Source organism: Cricetulus griseus, chromosome 2 (genome assembly GCF_003668045.3).
Source record: "Cricetulus griseus strain 17A/GY chromosome 2, alternate assembly CriGri-PICRH-1.0, whole genome shotgun sequence".
Classification (NCBI taxonomy): domain Eukaryota; kingdom Metazoa; phylum Chordata; class Mammalia; order Rodentia; family Cricetidae; genus Cricetulus; species Cricetulus griseus.
The window spans coordinates 322,380,644-322,401,337 of NC_048595.1; the positions used below are offsets into that span (position 1 = coordinate 322,380,644).

The window sequence follows — 20,694 nt, forward strand, 5'->3', positions numbered from 1 at the left end:
GTCCAGAGACTTAATTGTTGCAATGACAGCACACTTCGGGAGAGCTTAATAAATAGCAGTACAGTTTGAATTTCCCATCTTCAAGTTGCTTCTCCTATAGAGGGGCCTCATCTATTAATTCTGTGCACTTTCTTTGTAGATATGCTTTAAGTAGGTGCAAATCAAAGTTGGGCATTTGTTGTAAATTGTCCGGTGAGATGATGTCTTTCCAGGTGGCAATGAGAGGAGTAGGTGAGGCACAGAGGGAGGACATTGCAAATTAGCCTGTTTAATATTAAGGTCTTTTTGTCCTCCCTGATGGCCAGACTATGTGAAGATGAAGGTAGCTTGGCTATCAAAGAAAGTCTTGGTTGTGATTTCTCTATGGGAACAGAGGAAGTCAATCACATAATAAATGATACTTCTTTTCTAATCTAAGGCAGTATGGTGTTTTTATGAAGCAGAAAGAAAATCGAGAGTATTTTAAAAACCAAGATGCTATGCCCTATTTTTAGAATGGCATTCAGCCAAAAATATGTGCCTTCAGCTGTTTGTTATATATGGAGTCAGAAATGGTGCCAATTGTTTGTGACTGACCCCTATTTTTGACTCTGTGAGTCTAATTTAATTGAACATGAAATCATGTGGAGGTGTCTGCCCACCTTCTAGACATTTAAAAATGCCTTAGAGGAAAGGCTCCGTTGTTCTAGCACCAGATTTACCGCTGTTGTGGAGCTGTGTTTCATCAGCCTTGAGGTTTGTTACCAGATTATGTCATGCACTCCTCCTAATTGTTGTCGTCTCTGACATCTGCTTCACTTTTGATTGTTGTTGCTTCAGCATACTGTCGTTCTTGCAAGGCCCACTCCCATCTTTGCTCTTTCCAATCCTGATAAACTCCAGGATGATTCTTGCAGTTCTCTTCCACTGGCTCCTTGCACTTTTCTCCTCCCCTGATCTCAACCACTTGGTTATATACTAGGTTGTGTTTCTGAACTTAGGGTCATTCTGCAAAGTCTGGAGGCATTTTTGAGTGTTACAACCTTTGGGGAGGCTGGTCTTACTGGCAACTCATGGGTAGAAGCCATAGATGATGTTAAACACTCAACACTGCCCTATACAAGCCTTGATAATAAGGAACTATCTGATCTAAAGTGTCAGGTGATGAGACACAGAACCCCTTTCCTAGACAGTATCATTTTCAAATTGTATTCCACCAGCAATCTCTATCTTAAACATTTTACTTTCTGACTTCTACTGCCTGTGTTTCTAGCATACTCCCTCTAGTATCCATATCCCAACAATTACTTGAACAACCCCTCTACCCCTCCAATCTGTTGCTCCTATACTTTCCCCACCTCTTTCTTACTTGTCTTAAATCCTGTGGTGGATCATTGTGATATTTTCTTGTACTACTTCTCCTGTCTTGAAAAACAAAAACTTTAATTTTAATTTTCTATCTACTCAGTGTCCTTATCCATTTGACTATAAATTAATGGAGCCTATCTGCCAGCCTATTACCATTTGTGGATTAACTACATTCTCTTCTCAGAGACATCTCTCTACTGGCACATTTGTCCCATCCTGTCTCACCAGCCAGGATTTGTCTACATCATCAAATTTTCACTCCAATAGATCATTTTTACCTAATCATAAATTTACCACTTGTTCTTCTTTCATAAAAAAACTGATAAAAAGAAAAATGAATAAAGCTGGAGAGATAGCTCAGTGGTTAAGAGTGCTTGCTGTTCTTCTAAAGGACTTGAGTTAGGTTCGCAGTCCATGTTGAGTGGTTCACTCCCACCAATAGCCCTAGCTGCTTCAGGGGGATGTGAAGCCCTCTTCTGGTCTCTGAGGGCATTCCTTTCACAGTTGGTACACACACACACACACACACACACACACACACACACACACACACACACACAAATAATTCTGGGGGGGTAGTTGGCTCAATGATTTAGAACACTGGCTGTATTTCCAGAAGATCTGAGTTCAATCCCAAGCACCTACATGGTGGCTCACAACTGTCATTAGCTCCAGGGAATCCAGTGCATTCTTCTGACCTCTGGTGGCACCAAGTGCAAATGTGATGCACTAACATATACATACAGTCAAAACACCCATACACATAAAATAAAAATAATACTTTAATGTGGATATTCTTGTCATTGTACCCAGTCCCCCTTATCTGATTTTTTTTTTTTTTTGTCTTCCTTTGTAACAAAACTGTTTGGAAGAGTTGTCTATACTTGCTTTCTCCAATTCTTCTATTTCTTAATTTTCAGAATTTTAATCCTTTGTCTCCATCCATTCTACTTTCATTAAGGGCATTAGTGATTCTGTGTTTAGTTAAACAGTTTTTATTCTTTATCTGACTTACTAATTCTTTCCTTCATCCCATTCTCATGTATTTTACTTATCTTCTAGAACATCTCATAATCCCTTGGTTATCACCTCATTTCCTTTCTTGCTCCTTCTCGCCATTGCTGATTCCCTTTTTCCTGAACTATCATGCCTATAGTTGACTGATTTTTTTTAATCACTATCTTCACTCCTTTCTTTGGTGAGAATATTTACTTATTTGTCTGGGGTACCCCCAAATTTATATGCTGAAAGTTCTTAGAACTGTAACCCCAGTCCAGAACTTTCTTCTAAACCTAGGCTTCTATATCCAGCTTCCTACCTCATCTCTACTTGCAAGTCTAGTAGGCATCTCAAAATTAACATTGCCAAAACTGAACTCACAGTCCTCCCACCTAAAATCTGTTCTATCCACAACTTCCCTCTCTCAGGGAGAGCAGATCCAGTGTTCCCTTTGCTTGGGCTAAAAACTTGTGCATCATTCTAGGGTCTTCTTTTTCTCATACTCTTCTCATACTCATAGATCTTCTTGTCTGTGCCTTCAGAAATCAGTCTGTCCCTTCTTTCTTAAGATCCCATTGTGTGTCTCTGGCCAGAAATCTCTCTATGGACTAGGTTGGCTTCAAACTCAAAAATCTACCTGCTTCTACATCCTGAGTACTGGAATTAAAGGTGTGCACCACCACACCAGAACTAAAAGTCTATGCATCCAAAATGCATCTTGAGTCAGGGATTAGGGAATATAGTTCAGTCACAGAGTGCTTGCCTGGTGTGCCCTGCTGTCCCCAGTACTGCAAAAATCAACCAAACAAAACCATAAAATAAAATTTGAGGCTACACCAGCCTGATCTACAAGAGCTAGTCCCAGGACAGCCTCCAAAGCCACAGAGAAACCCTGTCTCAAAAAACAAACAAACAAAAAATTGAGGCTAACCATATCCACTGGAATCTCCCCTGGTTGAAGCTGCCTGCTTATTTCTTTTTCTACTGTGATAACCCCTAACTGGTCTTTCTTTGCCACTCCTGGCTCCTTGGACTACCCAAACTCATCCATCTTTTAAGACTGGCAGATTCTGTTATTCAATATGTAGAATCTTGCCAGAACTCCTATGTTCCTTAGTCACTGTATAAAGAATCTATAGAATTTGGACATATTGTCCACCTACTGTTTTTCATTTGGTTTCAGCCAAATTAGCTTCCTTACTGGGGAGGCCTCAGATCCTTGTGCCTAAAGGCTTTTGCTCTGTCTGTTTCCTTGGCCTGGAATAGCCTCCCATCATCTGTACCTGCTGTAATGATAACACTTCCATCCCTTTGGAGTCTGTCAGATTTCTTTTTCAAGGAGGCCTGCCCTGAACTCTAAGTTAAATCTGTGTCCCTGCTCATCTCCCTTCCTCCCCGTCCTCCTTACCCTTGTTTCTTATTTATAGTCCTCTTCTCATCTTCTGCTCCAAGAGGTTAAGGTTCTATTCTGTATGAATCACTGGTATAGAAAGTATCTAGAAAGGGGGCTAACATGTGATAGGTGCCCCATTTGTATTTGTTGAATTGAATTCCATAATCCTAGGTTTGTATTTATCTGGTCTTTATCTTGGTTCCTAAGTCTACTGGGCAGAATTCATCAACCCCTCCCCATAGACTGTTTCTGTAGCGAATCTATCCTGTCTGTTTAGCTCTGTAGTTCCATGGCCTGGTTTGTAGTTAGCATCTTGTTTTTGTTCTCTTGATCTATTTTTGTGTTTGGGAATTTATGTTTGTGTTTTGCTGTTTTGGTTTTGGTAGCCAGGTGATGGGCAGGAGAAATGCTCTCTGCCATAGATCTGATAATTTTAAATTTCCTTGAAACTTAAAGTATGATATGTACTGCAGACAAAGAAGCCAACAGATTCCATTTGTTGACCATCTACTACTTGCCAGACTTTGTTAAAGTCAAAGATGAGTAAGATAATAGGCCTTGTCCTCAAGGAGACAGTCCAACACGAGATACATGCATGCCATGGCATATGACATAGAGCAGTCTTTCCAGTAATAGAACCCTACAAAGTACATGGTACAGTAAAGAATGACAATCTGATGAAGGATGGAGGGTACAAGGGTAAACAAATACATATGCATAAGTTTTTATTATTGTATGTGTTATGACACCAAAAACAAATGTATTTGCACTCCTGCATTTTACATGCAGCTTTATCTGCTTGGGAGAAATAGAAAAGGAGAAAGCCATCTGCTTGTAGTTCTAGCTACTGAGGAGGTCAAAATATCAAAACACAGAAAGGGAAGGAAGAAAGTTTAGACTTAGGTAAATAGATTATTTTCTCCCTAAAAGATACTTTTACTTTTTACTGTGTAGAACTTGGTGCTTTATTCAGGTCCCTTTCTAAGGAGAATTTTTCTGTGGTTGCTGAAAGTAATAGTATTTATTTTACAATAGAGACACTTTTCTCAACCACAATTAAAACATAGAGTAGCTTTTAAAAGTCTCGTAAAATGTGCATGAACCTATTCAGGAGTGTTAGAAGGGCAGTGGTTATTTTGGCCACATGCTTAGTTTCTTTTCCAGCTGGAGCACAATCAGGATAAGAGCCAGTCTTGTCTCCTCAAAGGGTCCTTGCAGAAAGGACGAGATATGTCTCTTCACAGCTTCTGCCTTGGGCTGCTCAGTTACGTATGTCATTTGAGTGGGAGCCCACCTGGTTTCCTATTTCTTTCTCCAGGCCATTCTCAGCATTTCTACCAGCCTTTTAGTTCTAAACACAGACAGCTATTTTCCTTCATGAAATCCTTGAAAGCCCTCCATTTGCCAGTTTCACAGTCCCACTTTTTAAAAATGTCATTGAAGCTGCCTTGTGATCTGTTAAGTCTTTGATTCTTACATAATCTCTCTTCGTGTCTTTGCCTCAGTCTGTACCTTGTACCCTTGCTGTACCAACCAGTTATTTTGTCCTCCACCAAAAATAGATGAGGCAACTTTCATCATTTAGTATGCTGTATATTTTGCTTTATAATATGGACAGTGATTTGTTTTTCCTGTTATGTTTATTGCTGTTCCTCTAGCACCTAGGATCAGAACTTTACACATAGTAGGCACATAGTAAATTTGCATACATGAATGAATATTCTAAAACAGACCTATTTTTATTATACTATGCCAGGATTAATATTTAGTGCCTGCTTTGGGCCAGGTATTATGCTTCTCTTACTAATTCTCATCGAGTTGCAAATCTTGTTCTTCATATATAAAATATGTATAACATTTTAAGTTTGTTTGATGCCTTGGTGCTTAGTTAGGTATTAGTATTTGAATGTAAGATGTTAATGACATGCTCTTCTTTCTGGTATCCTTCATCAAGAATATGATGTACTATGTATGTTCAGAAATTATATTCTAATTAACACTTACTGTTTAGTGAGAAATAAGAGACCACTGTCTTCCTCTGATAGCTTGTCTATAAATAGAAATCTCTACGCAGCTGGACCAATTAGTTCTCCTCCTGTTCTTTGACCATAAACCCTGATTTACCATAGATTATAGTTCTGTAAGGGAAAACCGAAGTTTCCTTTTTAAAGTTGCTAATCTTCCTGCCCTTATTTTATTTCAAGTTGCAATTCAGTGCTTGGAGACAGTTTTTAAGATCAGTTCAGAAGATACACATCTAGCAGTTTCACAGCCTTTGACAGAAATGTTCACAAACACCGTCTGTAAGGTATGTTGGCATTTTTTTTCTTCTTCTCAATAGTATTTGATGCAAGTATGATCCAGTTTTATTTGGGGATTTCTTTTTTCTTCCTTCCTTCCTTCCTTCCTTCCTTCCTTCTTTCTTTTCTCTCTCTCTCTCTCTCTCTCTCTCTCTCTCTATCTCTCTCTCTTTTCTGTTTTTGAGACAGGCTTTCTCTATGTAGCCCTGGATGTTCTGGAACTCACTCTGTAGACCAGGTTGGCCTTGAACTCAGAGATGTGCCTGCCTCTGCTTCCTGAGTGCTAGGATTGAAGGAAGGCATGCACCACCATTGCCCATCTTGTCTTGCACTCTTAATAGTTGAGGGGATAGGTCTACAAATAATCAGCTTCTTCCTGGATATTATTTAGGAACTAAAATATACCTCACTTAATGTGCTTCAGATGTTCATATTAGCAGCTAGTCTCACAGTCTCGCCTTGCCTACCTTGAAGTCTTTCATAGCTTATTTTTAAAGTTCCAATATCAAGGGTGCTGGAGAGATTGCTCAGCAGTTAAGAGCACATACTGCTGGTTCAGAAGACCAGGGTTGTGTTCCCAGCACCCACTTTGGGCACTGTTGTTTCTAGTGTTGTACTGGAGCTTGCATGATGAGGAGTTTGGGAGTGATGCTGGCACAGGAGGTGTTAGCTTCAGCTTCGAGTGGATGTTTCTGACAGTACATTTAGCTGCGTTCCCCACACTCTGTTTCTAGAACATATTGGCAAGAGATTCTTGGAGTGTTTGCAGTGAAGATGGAATTTGGTTGTTTTAGACGTAGAAGAGAATAATGCAGGTAGGTACAGGTTAACTCGCCAAGTAAATGAACTTGTAGGACAATATGTGAGGAGTTGCGCATCTCTGCTCTTTCTTTTATCTTCACTTTAAGATGAGCTGTTTGTCGTTTTCATGTGTCTGAGGTTTGTGGCTTCCTGAGACACTCTGTTTTAGTTGCCAAATATGATCATGCCTAAAAGCAGATCTTTTATGCTCAGTTTTCCAAGGGCTGTTTATCAGACAGCAGTTGGAATTTGCTTGCTCTCAAGCTAGTGTCTGCACTGACAATACTGAAAGTATCACCACTAATTACCGTGGTTACTGTCTTCCAGGAACATCAAGTTGGCTTTTATACTCTCCTTCAATAAAGCTCTTTAGGTGAGCTCTCTGATAGCACCACGTTTCGAGAGATTTGTTGTATAATCTTTTAAAATGTGAATTGGTGGAGACTGACATCTTCAGGATATTATTTGTGGTAGCATCATCCTTTAGTACCCAGATCTACACCTGTGGCTCTATGGTCTACACCTGTGCTTCTACTCAGCATGTTAATACTATACAGCAGGGAAAGTCAAAAGTGTGTGGAAGCAGCATTTACACCATTATGATTAGTATTGACATCATTGTGATTAAAGAGTTTGTCTCATCAAATGTACTTGAGTATAGTATTAGTCATTTTAATTTTAGGATTCTGCTTTTTTCTTCCTGCCCCCTAGTTTGGTTTATACATATACAAAATGGACTCGTTCCCTTTATTTAAAATATATAACAACTGCCAACACATTTTAAAGTGTTCAGATGTAGTTAGTGAGTATAAAGAATTAATTTTCAGTGTAAAACTGTGATTTCATTTTAAAAGTTAAGGAGTTGGAAAAGAAAATAAATTATAATCAGTTTTCCATTGGGCCATTTTTTTGACCCAAATGATTTATTTTTTTAGATTAATAAACTGCATAGGTTTGCTGGAAGTTGTGAAATGCTAAACGCATATAGAGCCAGAGGGACTAAGTCTTGGAATCGTAGTTAGGCAGTGACTACTCATGAGTGCTCATAAGTGTGTCATGAGACACACTTAGTTTCTGTGTCTTTTTAATTTGATATTTTATGCTTTATAGAGAAGGGGTTTTTTGTTAGGTGTTTTAAATTTTTATTTATTTATGTGTCTTTTTAGGTATAAGTGCTCTGACTCCATGTATGTCTGAATGCCAGAAGAGGGTACCAGATATCATTTATAGATGGTTGTGAGCCACCGTGTGTGTGAATTGAACTCAGGACCTTTGGAAGAGTAGCCTGTGCTCTTAACCACTGAGCCATCTCTCCAGCCCTGTTAGATGTTTTTTTTAGCTGTTGTTTGTTTGTTTGTTGTTGTTGTTGTTTGCTTGTTTAATTTAGTTTTGTTTTTCTAAGACAGGGTTTCTCTGTGTAGCCCTGGCAATCCTGGAACTCACTATGTAGACCAGGCTGGCCTCAAACTGAGAGATCCACTTGCCCCTACCTCCCGAGTGCTCATGATTAAAGGCGTGCATCACCACTGCCTGTTTTTTTTGTTTTTTGTTTTGTTTTGTTTTGTTTTGTTTTTGATTTTTTGAGACAGAGTTTCTCTGTAGCTTTTGAGGCTGTCCTGGAACTCACTCTGTAGACTAGGCTGGCCTCAAACTCACAGAAATCTGCCTGCCTCTGCCTCCTGAGTGCTGAGACTAAAGGCATACACTACCACTGCCTGGCTTTGTTTTGTTTTTAAGACAAAAGTCAAATTCTTTGTCAGTGATTTTGCACTTGTGAGTATTTCTAATTAGCAAAGTACATTTTTTTCATGTTCAATTTGTCACTTTCCTTGAAACTTTAGTTCAGACAAAGGATTACCTTATATTTTAAGGATAGTATATTGGTATAGAAGTTACAAATTATTCTTTGTTTTCAATATTGTAGAATTATTTTTAACTTTAGAGTGAAGTTAAAAATGATATGATTTTAAAAAGGTCATTCATAAATGCAAAGATACAAATGTTTCCATTGTCATTCAGAGTACGCTTTAATGTTCAGTTTACTTTTAGAAGCACCTTTGAGTTTAAATTTTTGCTTAAGAGGTTTACGGATGGTAGTAGGTGCTGGTACAGAATTTCATGCTGTTGTTCATCTTACCTATTATTTACTATTTGACTATTGTTTAAAACACTGGACAATACAGAGACATATAAGAAAGAGACTGAAATGTTTATTTCCAAATATTAATACTGTTAACTTTTGGCATACACTGTCTCAGTCTTTGTGTATGATTCTGTGTGTGTGCATATTTTTGTATGTCTTCAAATGACCACATTATAGATGCCATTTTTATTGATAAACAGCATTACAATACATGTCTTAGGATAATAAACATTCTGTTTGCAGTTTCCACTTCTGTTCTTATTCTTTGTATATCAATTCTTTATTTTGTGGAATGGGATTTCTGGTCATGGGAAAACATTTGGGGTGGGTGAGAAAACTGGACCTGTAATTCTAACTCCAAGGCAGGAGAATCATAGGGATGATGCTCATCTGGGCTGTCAAGTAGGTTCAAGGATGGTCTAGGCATCTTAGTGTGAAAGACCCTAAGTAAAGTGAAAGGAGAAAAACCAGCACGCTAGTGGTGCTGCTCAATGGTTTGCTCTTGTCTAGCATTTGTGAGGTTGAATCACAGAACTGGAAAAACAGCTGGTTCTCAGGTACCTATTTTCTAGAAAAGTTCAACAAATCATATTTCTAATAAAATTATATGAGAGGACTTTTCCCCATTTCTTGTTAACACTTACTTGGGTGTTACATTTAGTGAAATGGAATTACAGACAAGTTACTAAAATGTGTGCAATTATTATTATTATTTATAGCTCTCTGGTGACTTTTTGTGTAGCTAAAAAGAAACAAATTTTGGTATCATTTCAGAATGACATTCTGCCCCTTTCCAACTCAGTACCTGAAGATGTGGGAAAGGCTGATCAATTGAAAGATGAAGGTAAATACCGCCTGCAGAAGTTGCTTTCTGCCACTCTGGAGATGCAACCCTGAGCTGATAGCATTGTTGTTTGTACTGTCGTAATCCCTGTAGCACTTGTGGAGCAGATGTGAATGTGATGGGTAAGAGGTCTGGTGCCGCAGAACGCCATGTCAATACCAAGGTAGTCAAGACTAGCCAATCTCTTGTAAGCTTCACCCAACAAATACCTTATGGGCTATTTACTGGGAATGGCGTTTGCTATTTGACTCACATTCTTCTTTATCTTTAATCAAAAAATGGTAATTAGTTTTAAGTATAATTTTAAATTTCACATAATTAATGTTTTAAGAAGATTTCTGAAATCCATTCATGCTTACATATGACATTTGTCTTGTTTATTAACTAGTATATTTGATTACATCCTTGTTCCTCAATGTTTTTGTCTTTCTAGGATTGCATTATAAAGTTCTGTGCTTTGGACAAGTAGACTATTCTCTGTTTTCAATTTTGTTTCCTCTAAAAATGGTATTATCAGAAGGCCATGAAATCTTAAAATACTATGATCTCATAATTTACACATAAAATAAAAGTAGCACCCATTACTCACTGCCACTTGAGTTGTATTTCCCAAAGCTTTTGTATTTTAGCATTCCAGACACAAATAGGTTTTTCATGTTATACTTTCTATTTGGAGCTGCTTCATTGGAAGTTTTTTCCCCACTCGGGTTTTGCACTGTGTGAACACTTCAGTGATGCTGTGCAGTCTCTACTGCCTTTTTATTGTGGCAGCTGGTTTAGTGCTGGTGTTAGTGTTCAGTACATGGCAAATTGAAATGTTATTTTTGTCCCCCATGCTACGTGCTCTGCATGGCAGCATTGGGGAATGGCAATCCCTGTGGAGATTTTTGTTTGGTTTTGTTTTGATGTAATGAGTGTTAGGAGGATGTGGATTAGAAGGGGGTATATCAGGAGACTCCACACAGCAGATGGAGAGACTGGCTTTCACCTTTAACAAAAGCTTTCTGTTCTTTGTTTTCACTGAGACATGTCATATTTCAGACATGCTATAGCCCAAGTCAAAATGATGGCCATTTTGTCTAGATTTTGCTACTTATGTATAAACAAATGATCACGTATATTGTCAGGCACAGGGTCATTCCAGACTGGCACTGTGCCCGCTTGGAGCATAGCTTTCAGATGTTTCATGTACTTATGAAGAGCAGAAGGAAGCAGGAAGGGCTTGAGGCTGCCATCTCCTGTTGGGGCTGTGAAAGTGGAAGGAGACTATTTTGTAGGAGAATTTTCACACAACTATAAAATGCTATACCAGTGCTTTACTGTTGTGTATGTTGCTTTTGTGTCCTGAGTTTGCATATTGACTGTCTTATAGATGGAGGTTTTTACTCCTTAACTTATGTTACAGTTCTTGCATACATTTGTAATATCTATATCTTGAATGTGTTTGTAATATCTATATATTATAGCATGTTATAGCACCAACACATTTAAGGTAGTTCATAGGAAGGACCCAGTAAAGTTTTAATGATAAAATACTACCCCAATGCAAAAAAGTCCAACAGCAATAGCAAAAATATCAACCAAGAGAAAGAAAGTCTTTGACAAGGAAATATAGCCAGGCTAATGTAATTAACTATTTTCTTATACATAAAAGTTTGTTATCCTCTTAAATTTCTTTAACATTTTTTTAAAAAGATTTATTTATTTATTATGTATACAGTGTTCTGCCTGCATGTATACCTGCATGACAGAAGAGGGCACCAGATCTCATTATCTATAGTTGTGAGCCACCATGCGGTTGGTTTTTGGGAATTCAACTCAGGACCTCTAGAAGAGCAACCAGTGCCCTTAACCTCTGAGCTATCTCTCCAGTCCCCTCTTCGATTTTTTAAAAAACTTTTTTGCCAGGTAGTGATGGCATATAGCTTTAATCCCAGCACTTAAGAGGCAGATCTCTGTGAATTTGAGGCCAGCCTGGTCTACAGAGCAGGTTCTAGGACAGCCAAGACTACACAGAGAAATCCTGTCTCAAAAATAAACAAACAACAACAAACACAAAACAAGATGAAGTTCTTTATATTAATGACTTTTGGAGGAAACTGCCTCAACTGAATTTATTAAAAACAAATTTCTTGAGCTATTCTTTATATGAGTTGCTTTTTCACTATGTTTATAGCACTTGAAGATTTTACAGCCAAATCAATTATTAGCCATTTTTCCCCCATTAGCAGTTACTCAAATCCTCATGTACAGCAGCTTTTGCTTACCTTGGAAGCTTAACCACTCACCTTTCCTTTATTCTTTCAGCTCCTGCTGTCTGCAGGCTCATCCCACCCCCCTTTCCTACTAAGCAGCTAATCGAGAGAACATGAACACAAACAGAAAACTGGGCAATCACAGATGCTCTGAGACATGTGTCCTTCATCCTCACCTCAGTTGTAGGATTTTCTGTGTTAACCAGTGGTTCTTACCAACACACTGGGCCCTGAACCCCTTCATGTGATGCAGTGGCGAGATAGTCACAGGAAATCCTTCATTTCACTAGTTAAATTACTGTCAACTGTATGTGCAATTGCCCTTCCTGAAAAATCAGTACTTAGTAGGCTAGCATGGCATTTGAAATCCTATCTCTCTAGAAATTAATCTCCTACAATCTCCTTAAAATGATTCTATCCCCTTTAAAAAGGATATTATCTGCTGAAGACATATTAGCACAATTGGTTTCACCAGCTTACTCTCAGAAGTCTTCCTAGCATGGCCACCCAGAGGTGGTGTGTATGTGTGTGTGTGCCTGCCTGCGTGTGTTTTGAAGGGAAAAGGGGAAGGCTGGGTCTAGCTTGAGGTGGTGGCTAGGAAGGAAGGGAGGAACATAGACTGCTCTAAAGAGGAACAAAGTGAGGAAGATGAAGGAGAGAATACATATCTGTGACATAGTCATGATGCTTGCCTTTACTCCCACCAACTGGATTTTGTAAGCTATGCTAGCATTCATTTCCATGACTCCACATTGCCTAAATGATTCAAACCCTGTGAAACTAAGAACAGTAGCTCTATGGGATGAGATAAAATGGACCCCAGTATGACTGAAAAACATGGTGTGTGACCTTCATGTTATTATAGTTTCTATGGTTGAAATGTGTCTGTGAGACTACCCTTTTCCATACTCTGTGCTTAGAGTGCCTGTCCTTGATCTGATTGTAGGCAATAACCACATGAAAGAGGAAAATTACACTGCTGCAGTGGATTGTTACACACAGGCCATAGAATTGGACCCCAATAATGCGGTTTATTATTGTAACAGGTAAGGCAGCTCCCTGTCAGCATGTTCAACCTGAAGCATGGGGACGCAAAACTCTGAAAGGCAGACGTCAAATATGTTTGTTTAGAAAAATTTGCAAGTATGAAAAAATAAGCTGAAGGGGGAAAAAAAGCCCAAGCTTCATTCAGAGGCCACCAATCTTAATATTCTTGTAGAATATTTTGTTTTATAGGAATGAAGTCAACTTTAGATTCTACTTGTTAACTGAGCATGCAATAATTGTGTCTCATGTAGTTCACATTAGTCTAGAACTTCCTGTATAGCTGATGATAGCCTTAAACTGGTCCTCCTGCCTCAACTTCCAGAGTTCTGGGATAAATCTACCTCACTCAGTTCATGTGGTGATGGAAATTGAACAGGGCTTTGTACGTACTTCAGAAAGCTCTCTACCAATTGTGGCATATGTCCTAACTGACATCCTAAGGTTTTGAATTTCTTCACAAGCATTATTTAAATAGTCATTGTTACCTTTTATTCTTATTTGTATTTCCAGTGCCTATAATGGATCTTTTTGTTTGTTTGGTTTTTTTTTGGTTTTTTGCAACAGGGTTGCTCTGTGTAGCTTTGGAGCCTATCCTGGCAATAGCTCTGGAGACCAGGCTGGCCTCAAACTCACAGAGATCCACCTGTCTCTGCCTCCCCAGTGCTGTCACCAACGCACGGCTGAATGTATCTTATTTAATGTTTTGTCCTCTGTGGGCTCTAAGGTTGTTTCCACTTTTTCCAGTGTCATGTAGATTTAGTGAACATCTGTGTTTCTAATATTTTTTTTCTGGACTTTAGAGCTATCCATAAAAATGCATTTGGTTGGTTTACCAGTTACAAACATTTAAAAAGTTGAAACTAACTGAAAAATTGTTCTAACTTTTGTTCCCTGCTCTAGGGATAAATATGTCCACTTTTGACATGGTCTTTATAAGCATTAGGTTCCCTGGTTATTGATTATCACTATTTTAATAGTGTTTTCATATAAATTATTATATCTCATGTTTACTGACTAGTCAGGGAGGACATTTTTTAAAAATGTTGGTTATGTGTGGTTAGGGTTCTTCTAAATTTTCTTATTGTTTTAAATTATTATTGTGTATGTATGATGTGGATATGTGTGAGAGAGTGAGGGTACATACTTGAATGTGGAGGTCAAAGGTCAGTTTGGGAGTTTGTCTTCTCCTTCTCATGTGGTTCCAGTGATTGTACTCAGGTTCATCGGTTGCACAGTAATTGCTCTTATGTGCTGAGCCATCTCATTTTTTAATGCTTAACTTTTATTCTATGTGTGTTCTGGTTTTTATTGCTATGAAGAGACACCATGACCACAATAACTATTGTAAAGGAAACATTTAATTGGGGTGGCTTGCTTATAATTTCAGAGGTTCAGTCCATTATCATCATGACAGGAGCCATGGTGGCATGCAGGCAGACGTGATGGAGCTGAGAGTGCTACATCTTGCAGGCAACAGGGAGCTGACTGAAAAATTACACTGGAGGAAGCTTGAGCAAAAGAGACCTCAAAGCCCACCCCACAGTGACACACATCCTCCAACAAGGCCACACCTCCTAGTAGTGCCACTCCCTTTGGGAGCCAGTTTCATTCAAAGTACTACAGTGTGTGTGCTCATGCGCACATACTCATGAGTGGAACTCAGACTTGACTTTGGGTTTCTTCCTCTATTGCCCTCTACCCTGTTTTGAGAGTGTCTCTCACTGAATCTAAAACTCATAGGTTATGCTACATTGGCTGGCCAGCTAGTCCGAGATTGGCCTGTCTCTACCCACTCATTGTTGGGGTTATGGGTGCTTACTGCCATACTTGCATTGTTCATTGGTGCTAGGATCTGGGAAAGTGGGAAACTGCTTTTATTGTAGATTCCTCATTGGCAGGGGCTCCAAATGATAGCTTCTTGTAAAAGCCCATTTTGCCTTTGGGTTGTACATTTTGGGTATTTTTCTGACTTTAATTTTCAAACACTATACATATCTGCTGAGACAAAGCAAAACAACAAACAAAAAGTCAAACAGAACATCAGTACTCTGTGAGTTGGAGGTCATCCTGGTCCACATGAGTTCCAGGCCATCCCAGAGATACATACTGAGACCCTATGTCTAAAAACCACCAAAATTATTTTAGGGAGATATATGTGTAGAATTATTGCTTATGTCATTTCTTTAGCAGTTTTGTTTTAATGCTTAAGGCTAGCATTGTTTGCACAAAAGATTGGTGAGCCTCTTGGCCAAGTAGTAATGAAGTCACTTTTGAGCACACAATTTGAGCACACTTTTGTACACAACTGTAATCCCAGCATTCAGGAAGACTGAGACCAAACTATCATAAATTTGAGTCCAGCCGGGGCTTCACAGTGTGACCCTGTCTGAAAAAAGAAAAGGAGGAGGAAGAGAAGAAATTCTGCTGTGTAAATGTCTGCTTTTGTTTTTAATTTGTAGTTGTGTAAACTTCTGCTTTCATCTTTAATTTACAGTTATTTGTGGAAGGGTTGGATCCATAAAGAACTGAATGAGCCATACTGGGACCTCCATTTTATTTTTTACAGACACATAAAAAACAAATGAATCATTCTAAGTCTATCTCAGAAAAACAGAAAACCCAAAAATAAGTTGAGGAAGAGGACTTCTTCCAAGCTACTTTTTGATACTTGAATCGCAGTCTTGTAGCCAGATAAATATACATAATTTTTTAATTTAATTTAGTAGATGAAACCTTGGAAATAAATTTCAGAGTATCATGACATTATGACAAGATATAAATATTGTACTGTAAAATTGCTTGATTATAGAGTACAGTAAGCCACATACTTGTTTATATGAAAAATGTGAGCCTCAGTAAACAATTCATTTTTCATGAGATTAGAATTCACTAATAATTGTATGTCTGCTATAACTGGGTTAGAGATTTTGGTAATATCTATTCTTGCTTTTAATTACTGTTAAGCTGAAATTAATGAATACACTTCTCTTTTGAATTTAAATAGTCTCTTTCCCCTGAGGAGTTCAGTCATAGGACATGCTGTTGAATATTAAACAATTAGGAAGGTTTATTTGCCTACATAACGCAAATGCTGAATAAAAAACTTCAGGATAATTTTGGGGATTTTGGGTTGTAGGCTGCTGTAACCTGGCCAACTGCCACTCCATTTTTCTTAGCCACCTTGCTGCTTAGAAATGGAGCCTCGGACTCCCAGGTAGGAACCTTCTTCTCCACACCGAATTTCACAGGTTAATGCTGGTTAAAATGCTCCCCACCCACCCAGTGCACTGGAATGAACTTCACTTTGTTGAGAAGTGCTACTCTGGTCTTGACCTTCTAGTTTGGCTTTGAAGGATACTGTTCACAGTTAGGCTCATTTCAGATACAGAGAAGACATGAGTACTTCTTTATCTTTTTGGTTGGAAGCCTAGCCTTTAAGATCTGAGTCATCTCTCTGGCCCATGAGAATTTTTTTGAAAGCCTGGGTTTTTTACTTTATTTTTTTTTTCTTGAGCATCTAGCACTTACCACATATGTAATACTTGCATAGGTTTAGCATGTTTCCCTCATGCTAGATGCAGATTTGCATTCTTTATTACCACGAAGGGCAGAGATTGGGGTGTATCTTGTATGCACTGCAGCAGCAGCAGTGTCCTTCCCAGGAACTCACACAGATAAACAGAGAGCTACTGAGGAAATGTAAGACATTTCCAGTAATGTTGAAGCAGTTGGATTACCACATTAACGACTGTTCCCATAAAGCAGCAAGTGATTGCAGTGGGGACTTTACAGTGTGTCTTCTGTGTCTAAAAACACTCGGTGTTCACGTTTCTTCCTTCCTTCCTTCCTTCCTTCCTTCCTTCCTTCCTTCCTTCCTTCCTTCCTTCCTCCCTCCCTCCCTCCCTCCCTTCCTTCTTTTCTTTTTTGTGTTTTTTTTTGAGACAGCTTTCTCTGTGTAGACCAGGCTGGCCTCAAACTCACAGAGATCCGCCTGTCTCTGCCTCCCAAGTGCTGAGATTAAAGGCATTTACCCCCCACCACCTGACTAATAATCTGTTTCTTTAGTTGCAAATTAAACATAATACTAGCCACTTCAAGTACCCTGTTATGGGTGGTAATATACATAAAGAACCTAGCTAGACCTAGACTTCAAATATTTCTTTCAAAATATATTGCTTTTGTTTGTTTGTTTGTTTTTGTTTTTCGAGACAGGTGCCAGGCATGATGACACATGCCTTTAATCCCACCACCCAGGAGGTAGAGACAGGCAGAGCTCTGTGCTTAGCAGGGGGACCTGGCCTACATAGGAACTTTCAGAACAGCTAGGGATACAGCGTGAGATCTTGTCTCTAAATAAATAAATAACAGTGTAACACAAGTGACACACACCTATAATCTCAATACAGAGACTGAGACAAGGACTGTCTTCAGGGTGAGGCCACTTATGCCACATAGCAGGCTTGATGTCAGCCTGAGTTACATAGTGAAACTTCTCCAAAACAAAACCAAACTCATGCTAGAGGGATGGCTCAAGGGTTAAGAACAGTGGCTGCTCTTCCAGAGGACCCAGGTTCAATCCCCACCACCCACATGCCACTTACAACTGTCTGTAACTCCAGTTCCAGAGGATCTGGCACCCTCAGACATACATTGCAGACAAAACACCAATGTATATAAAAATAAAAATGTCTTAAAAAAACTTGAAATTATAAATAAACTAAATGATCCCTTCTAAAACTAAAAATATAGCAAATGGTTTAAAGCTTGTTTTTAGTTATAAGAATAGGTTTTGTTATAACATAATTATGGATAGTTGAAGAAATGTGCAGAATAGCTATGCATTTTCTGCTTTATTTTCTATAAAAATAAAACTCAAGTGATATTCATGCTTTTATTCTAAAGGCAAGAAAAGGGCAGGTATCTACAAACAGGCCTGTGTGCCTACATTGTTGTACTGAAGTTCACTATTCCTGCCCCATGACCAGACAGTGAAAATAGAGTACAGACACATTGTCATGTGTGCAATTGTTGACATGTTTGGCTTCATACACAGAAGACTCAGATGCATCCTGGTTTGCTTTCTCTCCAGGCCTCTGAGCTGTACAAATCCACTTTCACCTTAGCTTACCACCTGTGACCTAATGCTGTCAGGATTGAAGCACAGGACTGTCCACATAGCTGGCTCATTGTATAAAGGTGCTGCCAACAAGCCTGATGACCAGAGTTCAGTTCCCACAATGCCTGCTGCAGAAGGAGAGAACCACTCCCAAAAGTTGTCCTCTGAACACCATGCATGTCCTGTGCCATGTGTGTGCCCACAAACATGCACATAATACACACACACACACACACACACACACACACACACACACACACACACACACACACACAGTTTGAAATGCAGTCACCTTTTGTTCCCACATTCTCTCCTGAGTCAGATCTCTTGGCTTTGTTCCTCATTGTCAGCATGGGAGGACAGTGATGCTCCTTCAGTCATGCTCCTTTTTCCATATGCCTTTGAGGTTTTAAAAAGAGGTTAAAGTACTGGAACAGGGCTGGGGATGTAACTAAGTGGTAGAGCGCTTACCTAGCATCTTCAAAGACCTGGATTAGAGCCCAGTACTATGTCCGACTCCTCACACTTATACTTTTTTAATTGAGAAGAAAGATGGTATGTTAATTGTTTAATGAACACTAAATTTTTATAATCTTATTCTAAGAAGCAAGGGCCTCAGTTAAGCTGTATGAAGAGCGGTTGACAGAAAAGTAGACTAGAAGCTATGTTTTCTGAGAGACATGGTAACATAATATTTGTAATCCCAGCTTTAGAGAGGTTCAGGCCTGAAGGAGAATTCAAGACTAGCCTGGCTCCATAACAAGACAGTGTCTCAAAATGATAGCTGAAAACCAAAATGAAACCTCCCTGGGGAGAGAGTGGTGGGTGTTTGTTTTGGATGTCTGTAGACTCAAGAACCGGAAGGAATCTATGTCAATTTCTGAGTTTCTAACTATTTTTCCCACCAAAGGGCTTCCTGCTTTTACCCCAGGTTTTGGCAGTACAGTGTTTGGGGGGACACAGCATACCTTTTGGGGGGAAATTCCTGAGAACCTCAGGTGTGATCCCCTGCTCTGGCCCTCATGTAGCCCTTTATTGGCAGTAGATAGTCCTTGTTGGCCTCTGAGGATGAATCTTAGGGCTTCTCCTCCTCCCCATTTCTCATCTGAGCGAACTTGGCATTATTATTGACAGGTCATAATTACTAAGATGTTTACCTAGGCAGATGCTGTCTTTTCTAGAGTTAGCTTCTTCAGCCTTCTGCTGAAGTACATTCTGAGGTCTGCTGAGGGAGATTATGATAACTTTCTAGAGACTGAAAGAAACAGTCTCTAGAGTCTGTGTCAGGAGCGAATGGATGGGAGAAAGTGTGAATGGGTTTGGAGGATTTTGATAAGCTTTAACCTTACTATTAAACTGATCAATCCATAGCAACTTCCCTCTCTTTCTGCCTCTCTAGTGGTCCAGACACCCCAGTGTTTTTACATTTCAGGCGAATTGAGAGGCAATAAATAGCTAGCTGGGTTATATGACCCACACATTTGTCTTTTCTGTAAAGCGAAGGGGAAAAGGAAGCTTACGTATTTTTCTGATGTTTTAAGCTGTTTTTTTTTTAAATGGGTGTATAATTAGACAGTTTGACTCAGAAATTTATGAAGAGTGATGTAAAAATTGGGACAGGAACTATGCAGTTTCATGCCTGAAAAGCCTGGACTGGTGCCTTGAAAACTGCCTGATTATAGTGTTTTTTCTTCTAAGGGCTGCTGCTCAAAGCAAATTAAGTCACTACACAGATGCAATAAAGGACTGTGAGAAAGCAATAGCAATTGATTCAAAATACAGCAAGGCCTATGGAAGGATGGGGTAAGTGTTCAGAGATGTCTAGAGTATTGCCAAGTAGCATTCTATATACTGTTAAGGCTTGGTGTTGAATATCCAAACGCTGCACCCTGTGTGATAATAAGATAAATAAATGTAATAAAATGGAGCAAATGACTACACTTGAGGATGATAAGGTCAGCAGTGGGTATTTCATGACTACAGGAGAAAGTAACAAACCTGTGTGAATAAACTTATCTCATAGCCTGGACCACAAAAACACAAAAAAGGTTCATAGGTCCCTAACCATGTATTTTCCATGGAAACAAATGCTAAATAATAGTTAGTTTTGTGTTCATGGAGACTTTATAAGATTTAATTTCTGTGAGTTGAGAATTGACTATATGTGCCATTGTATCTCTTAAGTTCTCTCTGAACTCCGTACTCATATATTCCATTAATTTTTACCTTAATGTTGGAGTATTAAATAGACATTTTGAATTTCGTGTGTTTCAAACAGAGCTCTTGCTCTCTTAAATCTTTTCCAAGCATTTGTCGACCCAGTGTGTAAATCAAAAGCTAAGTTGTTTTTCATCCATCTCATCTACCAGTACTTCTGGTCTATTCTCATTCTCCTATGTATCTTGGAATCAGTTGTTGACTAGCTTGCTTCTAGGCCTAGCCCAAATTG

At 39.0% G+C, this 20,694-nt stretch overlaps 1 protein-coding gene across 7 annotated transcripts in view; it reads left to right on the forward strand.

The window, feature by feature from the left end:
• Positions 1–20,694, forward strand: part of Sgtb (small glutamine rich tetratricopeptide repeat containing beta) — a 35,723-nt gene that overhangs the window by 2,160 nt on the left and 12,869 nt on the right. For 4 of the 7 annotated variants that reach the window (XM_027401558.2, XM_035440548.1, XM_027401557.2 and 1 more), the window contains exons 3-6: positions 5,944–6,047; positions 9,758–9,827; positions 13,029–13,128; positions 19,944–20,048. In XM_027401558.2, coding sequence (XP_027257359.1) covers positions 5,944–6,047; positions 9,758–9,827; positions 13,029–13,128; positions 19,944–20,048 — 379 coding nt within the window. The remainder of the gene's footprint in view (positions 1–5,943; positions 6,048–9,757; positions 9,828–13,028; positions 13,129–19,943; positions 20,049–20,694) is intronic. The other 3 variants (XM_027401561.2, XM_027401560.2, XM_027401559.2) reach the window with 2 other exon arrangements.